The 15,514-nt window shown below is 41.2% G+C and overlaps 1 protein-coding gene across 4 annotated transcripts in view; it reads right to left on the bottom strand.

The window, feature by feature from the left end:
- PTPRB (protein tyrosine phosphatase receptor type B) overlaps window positions 1-15,514 on the bottom strand; it is a 66,325-nt gene that overhangs the window by 11,346 nt on the left and 39,465 nt on the right. For all 4 annotated transcript variants that reach the window (XM_086884413.1, XM_086884412.1, XM_086884411.1 and 1 more), the window contains 16 exons: window positions 14,654-14,917; window positions 14,002-14,283; window positions 12,626-12,904; window positions 11,800-11,949; window positions 10,337-10,580; window positions 9,036-9,142; window positions 8,425-8,524; window positions 6,894-6,977; window positions 6,773-6,790; window positions 6,587-6,668; window positions 6,041-6,131; window positions 4,813-4,889; window positions 3,869-4,003; window positions 2,686-2,808; window positions 2,316-2,479; window positions 1,111-1,246 (listed from right to left, as the gene is read on the bottom strand). In XM_086884413.1, coding sequence (XP_086740539.1) covers window positions 1,111-1,246; window positions 2,316-2,479; window positions 2,686-2,808; window positions 3,869-4,003; window positions 4,813-4,889; window positions 6,041-6,131; window positions 6,587-6,668; window positions 6,773-6,790; window positions 6,894-6,977; window positions 8,425-8,524; window positions 9,036-9,142; window positions 10,337-10,580; window positions 11,800-11,949; window positions 12,626-12,904; window positions 14,002-14,283; window positions 14,654-14,917 — 2,336 coding nt within the window. The remainder of the gene's footprint in view (window positions 1-1,110; window positions 1,247-2,315; window positions 2,480-2,685; window positions 2,809-3,868; window positions 4,004-4,812; window positions 4,890-6,040; window positions 6,132-6,586; window positions 6,669-6,772; window positions 6,791-6,893; window positions 6,978-8,424; window positions 8,525-9,035; window positions 9,143-10,336; window positions 10,581-11,799; window positions 11,950-12,625; window positions 12,905-14,001; window positions 14,284-14,653; window positions 14,918-15,514) is intronic.

Genomic DNA, 15,514 nt, shown 5'->3' with positions numbered 1-15,514 from the left:
CACAACTTTAGTTGTCTATAAGTCAAATTTAGGCTCTTGAGGTAGTTGCCTCTTTTTTCCAGCTAGGGAAAAAGAGCCACCCTCCTGAGATGTCTCTCTGGCTCTGCAGACTATGGATGATGGGAATGTAGAGGGATCAGTCTCTGAAGATGCCCAGAAATGGCTGGGAATCTGTCTCCCCTCCAATAGAAGGTTTTCTGTGATTAAGATATTTCCAGGAACTCCTTTTTTTTTGTGTTCCCAGCTGGGCCTCTCTTTATATGCATATGAGACTTTTACATCTATCAGAAAACACTGCCACTGACATTGGTTTCCAAATTGCAGCAAAGAACTCCATCAGTATCAAGCTACAGCAGACCCATCAAACTTGCTCTCATTCTTCTATTAATGGTTCACAGGGAAAATGTAAAAACTACCTCCACAACACACCTTTATTAAATCAGCTCCTAAGTGTTTAGCTCCTATCAGCATAACATTGCTTTCTTACTGTTTTAAAAGCACAGAAAGAAATACAAAACATTTACTTTTTCTGAACTTTGAGAATAAATGTAGTTGCTCTTCCATACTATGTTAGAAGAATGCCAATCAACTTTACAAAATAATTTTAATGAAAATGACAGAGCAGCTTAATAAAACATAAACTGCAAAGGCACAAGTCACAGTGGCTTGAATTATAAAACTGCTTGCATCTAATTTTCTCTGTCCTGCATTCCTCTTTCCTATTACATCAACCTATCTGTCTGGTTTAGGTTTGTCTTCCAAACCCATCCCTGAAGGACCTATCTCCACTTAAAGCTCATTTACTGGACTCGGCCATAAAGCAACAGTGCGCTGTTAAGTGTCTGCTGCATAATGCTGCTGGAGTGATTGTGGGCCAGGGAAAATAAAAAGGAGAAATCTACATGAAGAATAGCTACCACTTATAATGATTTGGGCCTTCTCTAAGAGAGCCAGTGGAAAAAAACTTAAAATTCTCACAGAACTGAAATACATCTAACTAGTATTCCACAGTGGAGTAAGCACAAAGTGCTTTGAGAGCCTTTAAGACAAGAGACTGATTATTATATACTGCAGCTGTTGTCGCTGCGTAGCAGGCTACCCAAACCTTACCTCTGTCTGAACCATGTGAACACGGTGAAGCCTTAGATCATGCACTGCTGCATAAATGTCAACAGTGTCCTTCGAATCCAGCTGTTGCAGAATTCGGTCCAGTGCAATGAATGTGCCAGTCCTACCAACACCAGCACTGGAAAAGAAAACAACGCAAGAGATTTAAAAGCAGATGGATCAAAGTATTCACTATCTTCATGTGATACTTTTGTAAACTTCAGATCTCCAAAGTGAGAAGCAAATTGTTCAAATGACAACTTTGGGACTTTCTAACACTTTATAATGGAATTTATTTCGCAAAGAGGAAAGGATAGTAATGTAGAGGTATCTCTGATGCTGCCTGCACTGCTTTCTGCTTTGGATTAACCCAGCCATTGAGGTACACTGAAAGACTGCACCTGACTTTGAAACCTCTTCTCTCCAGGGATGCAGTTGTGGGACACAGTGGACATTTGACATGCTGCAGCACATGCTGTACAGGCAGACATAGGCAGGGTCATGCAAGATACAAGCCTCAGCCCATACAACCAGTATGGTACCACCATTGAACATATGGCTCTATCAGAAGACAAAGCACCACCACACTCTTTCTCTCTCTGTAGCCCTATACTCTGCTGCAACTAGCAGATCTGTTGATCTGAGGCTGTTCAGTTTTGTCATTTTTTATGCAAGTGTAGGGGTGGACCACAGAACTGAGGGAAAATTGCAGCCCAGTGACTGCCAGAGATGGAAAAAGAAGAGCATGAAAAGGCAGTAAGAAAAGGGAGTCTCAGTCAGAATGGGGGAAGGATGGATGTCAGCTAGTCTCAACATCCACACGTAGCCATATTTACCCCGGGTATATCTTACCTTTTAAAACACCCCTTTGTGATTCAAATGTATGGCCACAACAGCAGCACATGGGCAATTTGAGAATGCAAAAGCTTATGAGCAGTGGCAGCTGCTGACACTTTTGTGCTCCCCAGTGGAACCACAGAGACACCATGCTTCCCTAAGAATAATTTTTGAGGCATCTCAAAAGGGTGAGGTTGTGGGTGAATGCATTTGCTTTGGGAATATTGCTCTGATGCATGTGGGAACTTAAGACCATCATCTATCTCTCAGATTCTGTGGCTGCCCATAGTCCAACAAGGATGAAGATTTGGGATCATCCCAAGAGTAGGCACAAGGGCTCTGTGTCACTGACCTTTTGCTGTTGCACATACCTGCAGTGTACAATACTTGGTCCTGTGTCTGGGGTCCTGTTGATATAATCTCTAACGGTTCTGACAAACTGAATCAGGGACTGGGTGGTCTCTGGCACGCCATGATCTGGCCATACAGTGTAGTGGAAGTGACGAATGAGCCTTGTTGAGTCAAGCTGCTCTTCCTGTTGGGATTCAAAAGTGTGGGTCATCAGGACAAGAGAGAAAGAGACACATAGAACAGGTACCTTCAGAGAAAATGCTTTATCTTCCACCAGAGGGGAGCCAGGCATGATGGAACTGTGGTATGGCAGAATAAACCTTCCTAATTTAGCCTTGCAACTGTTTTAAGCCAATTAATCAGGAAAAAAAAAAAAAGAAGCTAACATACACTGCAGATTTTAAACTCTCGAATTGTCCATTCTGGGAGCACTGATTCAGATAGCATCTCAACAATCAGGTCGCCATAGTATAAGGAATCCTGGTCATGGGGCCAGTATTGATCACACTTTACCTGCAGGGACACAAGGAAAGACAGATTTAGAGTTTGAAACAGCTATAAACAATGTCTCCATCCTACACTGGCAGAAGCAGACTTCAGACATCTTGTGCCTGAGGATGAAGGAAGAAAGGCAGCAGCTGAATTCAGAGAGAGATGTCACTCTCTGCCATGTCAATAAACAGGGTCTGGCATAGGAACAGGTTAGCATGGGCATGAGAAGTAGAAGTTCTCATAATTCATTTGTGATGGGGGGAATGGGAAGCACTTCACTGATGCCCTCTTCTAGGGCATATTTGCTGTGGCAACTCTTCTCAAATCTCTGCTTGGATGACAGCTATGCCTCCAGTGCCCCTGGAGCTTCTTCACCTCTTGCTGAAACATGGCAGTAGGATCTCACTTGAAACCAGTGATATGTAGAAGGACATAGATCCTATTCTGTGGTGGCTTTCACCCTCCCCCCAGGAAGAAATGGTAAGCTGAAAGGAGCTGATCCTACATGTGCCACTAGAGGATCACTACTTCAAGTTTGTTTAATCTTACAGATATAGTCACTGTCTTACAAAGGACACATGATGTAGCCATACCTGGGGAGGTATGTTACACCTGCACTCCGTAAGACTGTTATGTGCATGAGTGGTGTCTTTGATAACTACATCAGGGCTTAAATAACAGAGATAATCTGATGTATTTACTGATAAACATTTGCCCGCCAGAGCTTATATTTAAAGTAGAAGTTAATCAAAATTGATGTGATAAAACAGGCACTTTTTGTTGGTGGTTGTCCTGCTGCATGCTGAAGAGAATTGTCTAGTGAACAAAGTCCTGGATTAGAGACTAGAAGCACTGAGCTCTGCTCCTAATTCTAGCCTTGACATGTTGCATGATCTTGAGACAGTCTGTGTATCCTTACTTCACAGCCTTAATCTGTCTCCAGTCTTTATATTATACCTTTTCTTTCGTGCTGTGTACCTCCTTGACTGGGCTCTTCTTGGCTTTAGTGTGATACAAATAAGAAGCAAAAACTTTTAATAAATGTTAAAACAGACAATAACAACAAAGAGCCACTGCTTACCCGGCCCTTCTCAACACACTGGGTTACCATGACAATATTGTGAACATTTTGCTCCCATGCCATCTTCCAGAACTCATCTTTGGTTCCAGGCAAAGGGCCCTGAGTTGCTATGTATTCCCTGCGGAAATTATTGCCCTGCAAATAAAGAGAACTCCATTACTTTCCAAAAAGACAGAAAAAAATATCTTCTAACAACTGAGCAAGCCTTGGGGTTGCAGCCAGGGCTCTGCAGCAACCCTTGCTGGGACAATAGTTTTGAAAGCTAAATTGTTGCCTTGGACCTGGAAGCAAATGACTGACTGGAACACAGAGAAGGAAGAGACTGTGGCAGTATATCTAAATACTGTTCCTTTTGTGACAGTCAAAGCTTTCCATTGTTCTTTTGTGCTCAGCACAGTCTCAAGCAATTTTAAAACTGCTAGGGGATTTTGTTTTATTTAAAGCTTTTAATAAATTAGCTGAGTTCTGGCTTGGAATCTGGATTGCTAAAGCCACTGCTATTATCAATCATAACTCTTTGGCAAAGGGCATTATTTTAATTTCAGCCAGTTCTATCGCCCTGCAAGGTGCCAGTGCTGTCAGGATGAACTACAGCTCCACGGTGAGGATGCCACCTGCAGTGACAGCTACAGTTGTTGTGGACACTGTATAAAATCAGCGACCTTTAAAAATATGTCCTTGGCCAATTAGACTTGCTATCTTACATAACTACAGCAATGCAAGAAAGTGTCCTTATGTGCTGGGTAAATCACCCACAGTTAACTTAATGGCAGTGAGACACAGTCTTGCAGCACACCCACAAAATGAGTTCCCAGCTTTTAAGCTCAAGTGGATCAAGGAAGGGGGAGAAGAGCCTTAACTATCCAGGTTTATATTCAGTTTTAGATGAAGGAAAAATGACCACTGGAAGAAGGACTGTAAAATACCACCCTTGTGTCACTTACTGGTATGTAGCTTGCATTAATGTAGTCTGAGCAAGGGTCATCATCCACATTGGAAAGCTTCACTCTTGATGTATCATCTAGCAAGAAATTGATTACAAGAGGCTTAGGGCTAGGTCTTGATTTTCAGTCTCTCTCAGCACTTACAGAAATGCATTTGTGAAAGGACTGCCAGCACTATTACAAGATTTTATATGAAGAGCTAATTTATAAGGAATAACTGCTGGTTTCACTGCCTCTTTAATCTGTGAGTGCTGTGGAGTGTTCCAGAGACTAGGAGATAGATGGGTAAGAAGGAAGCAGTAAATATACCAAATTTCCCCTGCTGAGTTGCATAGGATTTGTTATGACAACAAAAGGGCCAAAATAGCATCCTCCTTTGATCCTAACAGCAGTGTGCTGTACTGGAAAGCAGGACACAGCTCTGCCCTTGAAAGAACAGTTGCACTTCAGTGATATTCTGAACTAATGCTGAGCAGGCCACACATCTTCGGTAGGTGAAGGGCCCTCTGTACAGAGACACATAGTGCCTGAGCTGCCAGGACATTGAGTCCTGAGATAATGCCATGTTGGATCTCAGTCAGGTATCATTGCTGGCATGAGCAGGTAGGACACACCAGAGGCTGTGCTGCAAGCACATGCCACATCCATTAGCGGGGATGTGGAGCTGTGAGTTATGTGGTGTTCCTCCTCAATGTTCTACCTCCAAAATGACAGGTAGGAAATTAAAGGGGGAATCTCTCAACAGCAAACAGGTCTTGCCTGAGAAGAACAGGGTTAACTTGACATGTGTCTTACCATGCAGAATCACGCTAGGTCTACATTGCATAATAAGTTTGCAATGTACTCTGAAGAACAAAGATTTGGCAAGGATGTCAAAGACCACTGAATGGATGATAAAAACCTGTATGCAAAAAACTCTACTGTTATTTCTACTATCCTTGTTATCAGCAGTGACTGAATGACCCTAATAGCTGGAGCATTTTCTCCCTGGACTGAGTGTTAGTCATTACACCTCTAGTGTGAAATTAAATTACTGGTCTGTGTGAAGCCATTCAGGGCCATGCATCATCTGCCTCCTAGCACAAGAACCTGAGCTGGCAGAGATATTTCATCTTGGATGGAGAGGAGGGAAGGGATTGGCTGCACACTTTTCCACTAGGCTTGCTGAAAAAAAAAGTGAAAAATAGCCGGTGTGATGCAGTATTACACAACCAAAGTTAAAACTCACAGGGCAATATATTATTGTATCGATTTTTCCCTCTGTTCTCTGGCAGAAGTGCTATGTCGCATGTCTGGTTTCGACCCACATCTTTCAAGTCCTGCAAAAAAGGAATAGGAATAAAATGTGAGGTGAAAATAATTAGAGGACAAGACAACACAAAGGGAAATAGTGCTCATCAGCTCTCAAAGGCTATGAACAGAAAACAGAGTTTTTTAAAAAAAAAAACCCTGAAATTACATAGGTGATCATACTGTTTTAAAGCAAGTGCATGCCTGGCAGGTACTTTCTATACTTTATCACACAGATGTGCCATACAAACAAATGCTCCTGATCTCAGCCAGACAGACATCAGGCAGAGGCTGCCAACCAGAAGATGCCAAATGAAGAGCTGGTTTCTGCACATAGCCAAGTGGAGTTCAAGAGAACTGCTCCACCTGATTTGGATTTGTGTGAATAAGACAAAAAATGCAGGCCTTTCTAATACATTAACCAGTTGATTCAGTCAGCCCGACCCTTCACAAGGCAAGTCCTTTGCCTAGGTTAGGATCCCACCTCATACTCCTTGGACAGAAGGTAGTTGGAGTCTGCTTGAAGTTTGGTGAAGTGTGCTTCAAAGTGACTGACTTTGATCGGACTGAAATATTCAACAGGAGGAAGAAAATCACAGGATGAATCACAGTCATAATTTATCCAGTTTGTTACCAAGAAGTTTTTTAGGTATTAATTTTTTCTTTTTACCTGGAAGTTTTCCGGTACCTGGAAATTATTTCAAAAGAAAAAGAAACAGTTCATCAGTAAGTGATCAGATGGGTCTGTTCAACCATAATGCCATGTTAAAAAGTCAAACTTTTTACATTACCCTTTTTGCCCCAAGTTCAAATGGACTGACAGTGGCCTGTCTCTGCGAATGTTCAGCCTTGCTGTAGGTCTCTCATGGCCATTGCTGGAACAAAAAGGAAGGCATTCTGTTATATCATTAAGTTTTGAAACTGGTAAGAGTTGGCAATGACATACTTTCTTAAATTTCTTTTTTCCAGTTTACCATTTTCCAGTGTGTTTAGATTTTTGGCTCTGATCCTGTGACATTGCTCTTAGCTGAGGCACAGAGTTTTCTTATATTTTAGCTTGGCAACAGTGATGTGGAGTGTATGCATGGCACATGTAGTAAGACATTTTTCTTCTTCTGAAACACTTGCAGCCAAGTCCATCATTAAGGAGGGTGCCCTATGCTAAGATGGACCCTGAATTGGTTGATTCTCTACATGTAGAGAAATATGTAGGAAGATTTTCAGAGCTGTAAAGCATCTACATCTTCCAGCACATCCACCCTGCAGACCAGGCCTCTAGCAGATGCCCATGTTCATGGCAGGAGTAAATAGCACAACCACAGCAGGCTTTGGGAAAGCCACAGAAGTAGTATTTACTCCACACAGCTAGTGTTGCCTTTCATCTTTTTGCTGCCTTCTCCTCCTTCAAGACACCTCCCTTAGAGAACACTTTATGTCTGATGTGGGGAAAGTACTATTGCCATCCTGCTGGGTATATAACTTACAAAAAGAAACCACATTCTATAATGAAATTTATCCATTTTGGCCAAAATGTATGTCAGAAAACAATTTTTTTTCAATCTGAAATTCTGGCATATGAAAATTCACAAACATATCAACTTAATTTTGTATCAGTAAAAGAAGTGAATTTCAGACTTGAAGTGTTTCCCATGGACTGGGAATGTTGAGCTCTTTTTTCTTATTTCAGAAACTACAAAGAATTTCACATCTCTCAGTCATGCAAAATAGTTTAAATGAATCAAGATTTTTTCAGCTGAGATACAGTATTTCATTTTTTAAAAAATATGTAAGTTCACTATTTAAGATTCATCTATAATGTGAAATATACAATATGACAAAAAATGAGGAGCAAAGTTTGAGCTAGTCTTTTGGACACTGAGGTAATGTCACATCTCAGAATTTTTGTACTGAAATGATAAAGTCTAAATGAACAGTTTTAAAAGCTTGCCCTACAATGTAGATGCAAATAATCTGAAACACTTCATTTTTTGACAAGACATTTTTTCCCAGAAGATAAAAGTTTGAATAATAAAGCATTTTTTATTCAGAACTATCCAGACTCCTACTGCAAACTAAAATTTACAAGGATCCTCTATGACATAATTTTGACACCATTTGAAATAAGTATATATAAATTTCTTAATATGCAAGTCATTAGTTGTATAGTTAGTGTGTACAGAATTTGAGGGACACAGATTTTAGCTGTTGAACAGTTCAATGCATCCATCCAATTTCTACCTATGCCTAATCAATTGTATTACTTAAATGAATATAATTTGACATTACTTCAATAACAGAGACTGATAAAGGGAGTTAGCTTACCCAACTTTTTGTCTGCAGACAAATAAAGCAGTAACAGCCACCAACATCACAATCAGAAACAAGCCAGCACTCACACCTTCTATAACTCCAAAGAGAGGCTCTGGAAACAAAACAGTGTATTTATGTATCTTGAGGAAAGAATCAGAAGCATCAGAGAATCAATAACTTTCAGGGGATCTGTTATTATCAGCTGAAGACAATGGCTAAATACAAGGATATGTAAGCCATTAAAACACTTAGCTAAAACCTGGCCTTGATTTTCTGTCCTCATTTTTTCAAGCCCTTAAGCAATTTTTTTCACTCCCAACCACAGTAAAAGAAAGCATAACTCCATTATATGGGACTGGTTCTCTTGCAGTTAGAAGCTTTCTTGGTGATAGCCTCACTGAGTATTTTTCCTTTTCTCTACTTTCAGCAGCTCTGTCAAGCAGTCCTCTGAATTTTCCAGTAAAGGTAGATAAGCCAAGGCTCCAGCTTCCTCTCAGAGCAGCCCTCAGGACACACACAATAAGCTTTGTTCCACTTGTTACAAATAGTTCCAGATGCCAGAGTATTCTCAGGCACAATATATAATCACATGGCACAGTCAATGATAACAGCCTGAAACTAACCTGCCTCTGTAGTGATCGGTAAAGAGAAGAAGGTGTCTGCAAAGAGTGGTTTAGGAAGTTCCCTTGGGTCTTCACTGAAAAGCTGAGTAAATGCTCGTATGCTGATTCTAAAAGAAACAGTAAAAAATGGCTCATCAGATGTTCAGAACCAACAGCAGAAAAGTAAAAACTCATTTTCTCCTTTTAGACATCTAAAACCTTTCCCCTGACCACAGATAATTCTTAATACAGACACCTGAGTTCATCAGTGTTCTACTTAATTAATAATACTGATTCCTGAGTTAAACACGGGGGAGCCCAGCAAGCACAGGTGGAGGGCTCTGAGGTACCCTGGCAGAGGTAGCAGATGGGGCTCTTGCTGCTGGCACACACAGCCTTGACCATGTCTGAAGGCAGGACTAGCAGAAGCTGCAGAGGAAAGAGGACTCAGAAATGCTTCTCAGTGGGGACATATTTTCCCTTCCCTTTGCTGGGCACAACTGTGCTAATAGGTGTCACAGTCTCTTTGTTCTCCTGGTAATGCGGGTATTTCCCAGACTGAAGTTTAGGGAAATGTGCCCTCATGAGAACAGACTATAGAGGGCTGTCACTATTTTAATGATGATGAAGAAGCTGAGGCACAATGGGCATTCCTTGGCATGTGCCTTTTGTCCATGTGCCTTTTCAGTGAGCAGCTTGCAGATCTCTTGGGACAGTGTTTGCCTGGGTGGGGGTGATGGGAGGGGTGTCACTGAGCCACACTGGAGCTAACGTTTGGTCTCACAGCCAGTGTAACTGTTGAGGCTGGTCCTGGCAGTCACCCTCTTTTATACTCTACAGCTAACCTGGACCTAGCTCTGGAGCCTGAGGATGGTGCCACAGGGTAGAACGGCCTTCTGGTTTTTCTAGCGTGTTCCAAAAGAACAAGTAGGGTAGTTCTGTCAGACTGAGTGAAGTGAACAGAAGAAGCATGCCTGCCTTCTTCTGTTAAGTACTCTTCTAACTTAGCCAACTGTCTTCAGTCTTTCCAACGAAATGTCGAGCAGCAATAGGAGAGCTTTCCATCAGGTTGAGGTAAATAAATAAATCTATCCACTGCACGGAGTTTTGTGTATAATTAATCATATCCTTCCCATGCTAGTGAATGACTCGTTCTTACCTATGGAACAGGAGCATGGAAAAAGCTTTCATAAATTTGCAGTGAAAGACAAAGCACGTTGTACAACGCAGTTACTAATCTGCAGAAGCTCAAGTGGATCAGGCACCCAGATGATATCAAGCCTAATAACGCGACAGAGCACAACTACCAATATAAGTCTAACCTATACGCAGTTCGAGGCTTTAGAGGTCCATCGCAGAATTTCTGGTGATCTGGATCACACTTTCCTCCCAGATTTTCCATTTCTCCTCCAAGCTTAATGTCAAAGCTTTTATAGTCACTGTCAGGGTTTTCAGCACAGCTACTGGCAAAATAATTTGTCTGGTAGATGCGTATAGAGTCGTTGTATTTGTACTCCAGGTAGGAAGGTAATGGGTGCTGCTCATCAGGCTTTGGTCCTTCACTGCCTACATCATGTGCAGAGAAAGACAAAAGGTTTAGATGCCACAGCCATTAATGTGATGAGATTTATAGGCTCAAGCTCTTGACAGACTTACTCTTATCCAATTCTCTATTTCTTGGTGGCCACCTCATGAATACAAAGCTACAATGGTTAAGGTACCATCCTTTCTACTATTTCTTTAGGCAGATTTCCTCAAAAGTCCTCACTGTAACTTTTGCCACAATAGGCATGTACAGGTTGAATGCTATGACATTTTTTCCTGTGCTGTTGGTGGGAGTTTTTGTGATTCAGATTCCTGGATCCTACTACTAGCTATTTCAAAAAGCAAGTAAAAAATCCCACATACTGACAACTCTACCGTGTATACAGAGAAAAAAACTACAGTAGGAAATGACAGGGGTCCCCAGAACGTAAATTCACAATACTGGATAAGAGTCTCAGATACGCAAAGCTATGGCAATGAGTAGCCCCCTTCTCAAACTGCTTTATAGTTTGCCCAAATATAACAAAGCAGAAAGTGGAAATATTATCTGTTTTTTTCCCCTAAGAGAAAGACAGAGGGATTAAGAAACTTTCATAAGGATCACAAAATATGTCCTGGTATTCCAGTAAATGAAGCCACTTCTTAAAACAAGGTATAAATTGTTGAGACATGTATCTGATTTGTCAGACACATATCTCAACAATAGGTCTGCTGTAGAAAGGGAGGTTTACATGCATGCCACAAGGAGAATTTCTGTTTTATTTTATAGTATTGCATGGAAAGTAATTTTCTTCAGTTAGCAAGCATCACCTGGCAGACCTGTGCCTTCTCAGCATAGCCTCCTGAGACTCTCCAAAAGAGTTGCCTTTTAGTGTTCACACCTAACATTTAAACTACCTTTTGAGATCTGTTCACAGCAAGGCACATTCTGTGTTCACAGGCAATGGCAACCAACGTAAGCCTTCTACTATGGAAATTGTCTAAACATACATGACATTATAATCGAGAACACAGAAGCTAACTACTGCTTCTGTCTGAGCTCTGTAGTTGCTACAGACTCCCTGAGAACAGGACTGAGCTCCTACATCCTCAGGCTAGGGAGGAAGTATAGATCTAAAATCTGTATGACACTCAGCCATTAGATGAGAAGAAACCCCTTTGCTGCACAGTGATAGGGATGTGCTTCCCCATGTAAATTTTATTGGCTATAGAGAGAACAGCGTTAAATCATAACACTTACCATCAGCCTCCCTCACAACCACAGTAAAGTATTTCACAGCTCCATTAGTATCACTAAACCAGCTGCAATTAAAAGTAAAGTTGATGGAGGATTTGGTAATCAGCACCTCTTTTTTGTTCACTCGTATGTCTGGAGGTGGCTGAGGAGGACCTGAGTAATTAAATAAATACAAAATAAATACAAAATAGAGAGAAAGTATTACCTATGTACTTGTGTGAACTAGACATATTAAGGAAAATGCAACTTGTAATAAATCTCAGTTGCCTGGACCCAAGTCACTGATTCTATTCTTTGTAATCAAGAAAGTGTCTTCACCTCCCACAGTGAAACTGCCAAAAGATGAAACAAGCCAGCAGTGTATTCACCATAGTAAGAGTGACACCTCCTCGGCAGAATTCCTGCAGAAGCACTCAGAAGAGTCTGTAGAAGCCAAAAGCGAATGTAGTACTACAGTCCAATGTCCTTACAGATTGATATTTGTGCTGATGATGGCTACCATCTATGATGGGAAACAGCCATATACAGAAAGCCAAGCAGTGAGCATGAAGACAACTGAAGGCATGTGATGATGAGGACAAGGTATTTATATTTCTCAGGCTATATTTCATGAATGAGCCTAATAATTGAGTCTGACAATGTGATTAGAGGCAATATAGTCAAAATCCTGCACTGTCTGTCACAACAGGGACCAAAGGATGGGTTCAGTCTACTTTGGCCACCACTCCACACATTGGAGTTCAGAACTTCTTTTAGTGTCTAACCAACATGACCAATTGTTTATTGCTGCTCAATGCCGCTCTTCAGGGCAACTCTGAATTCCACTTACGATCAATCATTGTGATGGTGCTGTCTTCAACCACTTCACTCGTCATGTCTGCAGAATGCACCTTGATGGACACCAGGTATCGCTTGTGGGGAACGAGGGTCATGATATTAAGCAGAGATTTGTCTTTTTCTATCCTTTTAGAAAATTCCACTTCACGAGTGTCCATTTTCTTGCACTCGACACTGTACCCATCAAAGTCAGAATCGGGAGGAGTCCAGGAACATGCGATGGCAGTAGAGGTTTGGGGCCGACAGTGAAGGCTTTGTATCTTGTCCGGTTCTAGAGAAATGTTGAGAAGTTGGAGCTCAGTGGAAAAAGGGACAGGTGTCATGCACTCTGCTCACACTAGCTCCTAGATTCTGCACCAACTATCAGATCAGAGCAGGACGCTGGGAGTTGGAATTCCCAGCTATCCTACAAATGTGTGCTGCCTAATTCTTATGTAAAGCTGTCTTAACTCATTTTCGCCATCTGAAATCAGATCTAGTGACATCTTCCCCATCAGCATTGCGAAGCTCCAGTAATTAATTGTAAAAACAAGGAAAAAACTTGATGAAATCAACATGAACAGCAACACCACAAAGAAATGGACTTCTAGAAAGCTATTACAATTTATTTGGAAGCTCCATGTGGTCACTTATTTCAGTCAAGACTGATACTGTCATCTCATGACTGATCTGGTTTCCTGGGCAGCATGTGATGTGTCCATATTACTAAACAGCACAGAAAAATGCTTCATCCATGTAATATGGGAGCACCATTTATTATCATATAACATCTAATAAAGACAGGATTTCACTCTCAGATGGCAGGCATCTACATTTAAGTGATTAAGCACAGGTGAAATTTTAATTATTATGCTGTATTAAAGAGCTATATAGCTTACTAAATATAGATGCCAATTTAGAGCTGAATCCTACCCCAAATGACATGAGGATTTGCCATGACTCAGTTATTTTTACAATTTCATGTCACTTTTTCAAATCAGCTTGTTACTAGAGATATAATTGAGCTAGAGATGAAACAGATTCATACACACGGCCAGAAACACAGAGCAGTGAAACACTAATTCCAGTTTCAAATCTAGTACAGCAGTTTCTTTCATCCTTCCTGTCTTATCATTCAGAAACTGATTGATTTAGGCTCTGCAACCAAACAGCTTGACTCTGGATGTGAAGATTGTAAGTGTATGTCCATTATCAGTCTTTAAACAGCTGACCTTGCACACAGCAAGTGCTTAGAATCTAGCTGAATTCATCACTGTCATTCATGAATTTATTAATGGAAATTACTGATTGCATAAGGAATTGGTAGTATTTTACAGTTTTGCATCTTCTTCCACTGAGTGTTAGGGTGCAATAGAAATTTTTACTTACTTGTTCTCACACTTGCAGACTGTGACTGACTGTATGTCTTCCAGCTGTCACCACTGACAGTTCTGACACTGAACTCATAGAGTCTTCCTGGTCGCAGGCCATAGATGATGCGTACTTTGGATTTGCTGCTGCTGTAGGGATTGAATACTGTGAGAGGATCCTTTGGAAGCCACTGCACCTCAAAATCGTCATAGTCTGTCCAGTCTGGAGGACCCAGCCAAGTGATTGATAAAGAAGTGTTTGCAACATCAGTAAATGACACAGTGTTAGGAGAGCTGGGTGCTATACAGAAAGAGGGGAAAAAAGGAGAGAAGAAAAAGAGATGCTTAACAAATTTTTACACAAGACAAATAAAATGTAACATGCATTATTTTCTTCATGCTTCACAAAGTAGTTTGTATTATCTTGTATACACAGCCAGTTACTGCACCTGTGCTGATAACCTGTGACTTTCACAGTTGTAGCATTCCTGAGCCTCTGAAAGAAAAACAGTGCTGACTGCTTTTCTTTCACATTCCATTTGTTTAATGCACTTAAGGTTATCCTTCAGCTTTATACCTTCAATGACTCTCATAATAAATCCTCCCTCGGATAAAGTTTGTTGCATAGTTGTGAACTAATCAAACAGATGGGACTAAAAAAAATCCTGTACCTGTTCTTCCTTCAGCATTTGCTGTGTTGGTCAGGTCACCACTGTGAGTCACCACAACTAAAGTGTACTTTCTGCCAGGAATGAGCCCCTGAAAGTGCCACCCTTCCAGGTCTTTTCTTTGCTCAGTTTCTTTCTGTGTCCCATTTGGGTTGTAAAGATTCAGCTCATAGAAGTCAACATCTCCTGCTGCTGGGCCCCAGGTGAACCACAGACTGTCCGTCATGTTTCGGTTGGATGCCTTGAGACCAACAACTGGGGCCGGTACTGAAAAAAGGAGGAATGAATATTACTTTATGTAATAAAATATATGTAAAAAAAAAAGTAACATCCTTTGGGTGAGAAGAAGCAGAAAGGTCAAGAGGACCTTATACTTGTCCTGCAATGATAGTCATTTTATAAACTAGACAGCCACCACAGCTGGCTGGAAAGCAGAAAGCATATCTCAGTAGCTTCCTTTATTATTTTGAACTGCCACTGTTACCAAAAGAGGTTGCAATGTTTATAATGGATAGTTTTGCAAAGGCTAAACAGATTTTTCCTAGCCAGTGTTTGGAAACACCCATTTCTGAGGCAGCTGAAGAAAGTGCACCACTGTGCAGACATAGTCCCACAGAGGGGTTCCTATGTGGTGCCACAGGGGAATAAAGAAGGGTTTCACAGAATGTCAGAGCTGCTAAAGCTGCTTAGAAAACTCTGCTTCCCACATGTGGCTGAACACACACAGAGCTGCAGCCAGAGCTTCCCATGGGAAACAAGTTTTATTTCACTGGTACACTGTCTATCCCATTCACACCACTTGCTTTGCCTTTTTGCCTTTTTCACTCAGGCCAATATTGCTTTTAGAATAGGAGACAGCCATTT

Source organism: Cyanistes caeruleus, chromosome 4 (assembly GCF_971803275.1).
Source record: "Cyanistes caeruleus chromosome 4, bCyaCae1.hap1.1, whole genome shotgun sequence".
Lineage (NCBI taxonomy): Eukaryota > Metazoa > Chordata > Aves > Passeriformes > Paridae > Cyanistes > Cyanistes caeruleus.
Note: the sequence above shows the minus strand (reverse complement) of the source record. Positions and strands in the feature narration are given on the sequence as shown.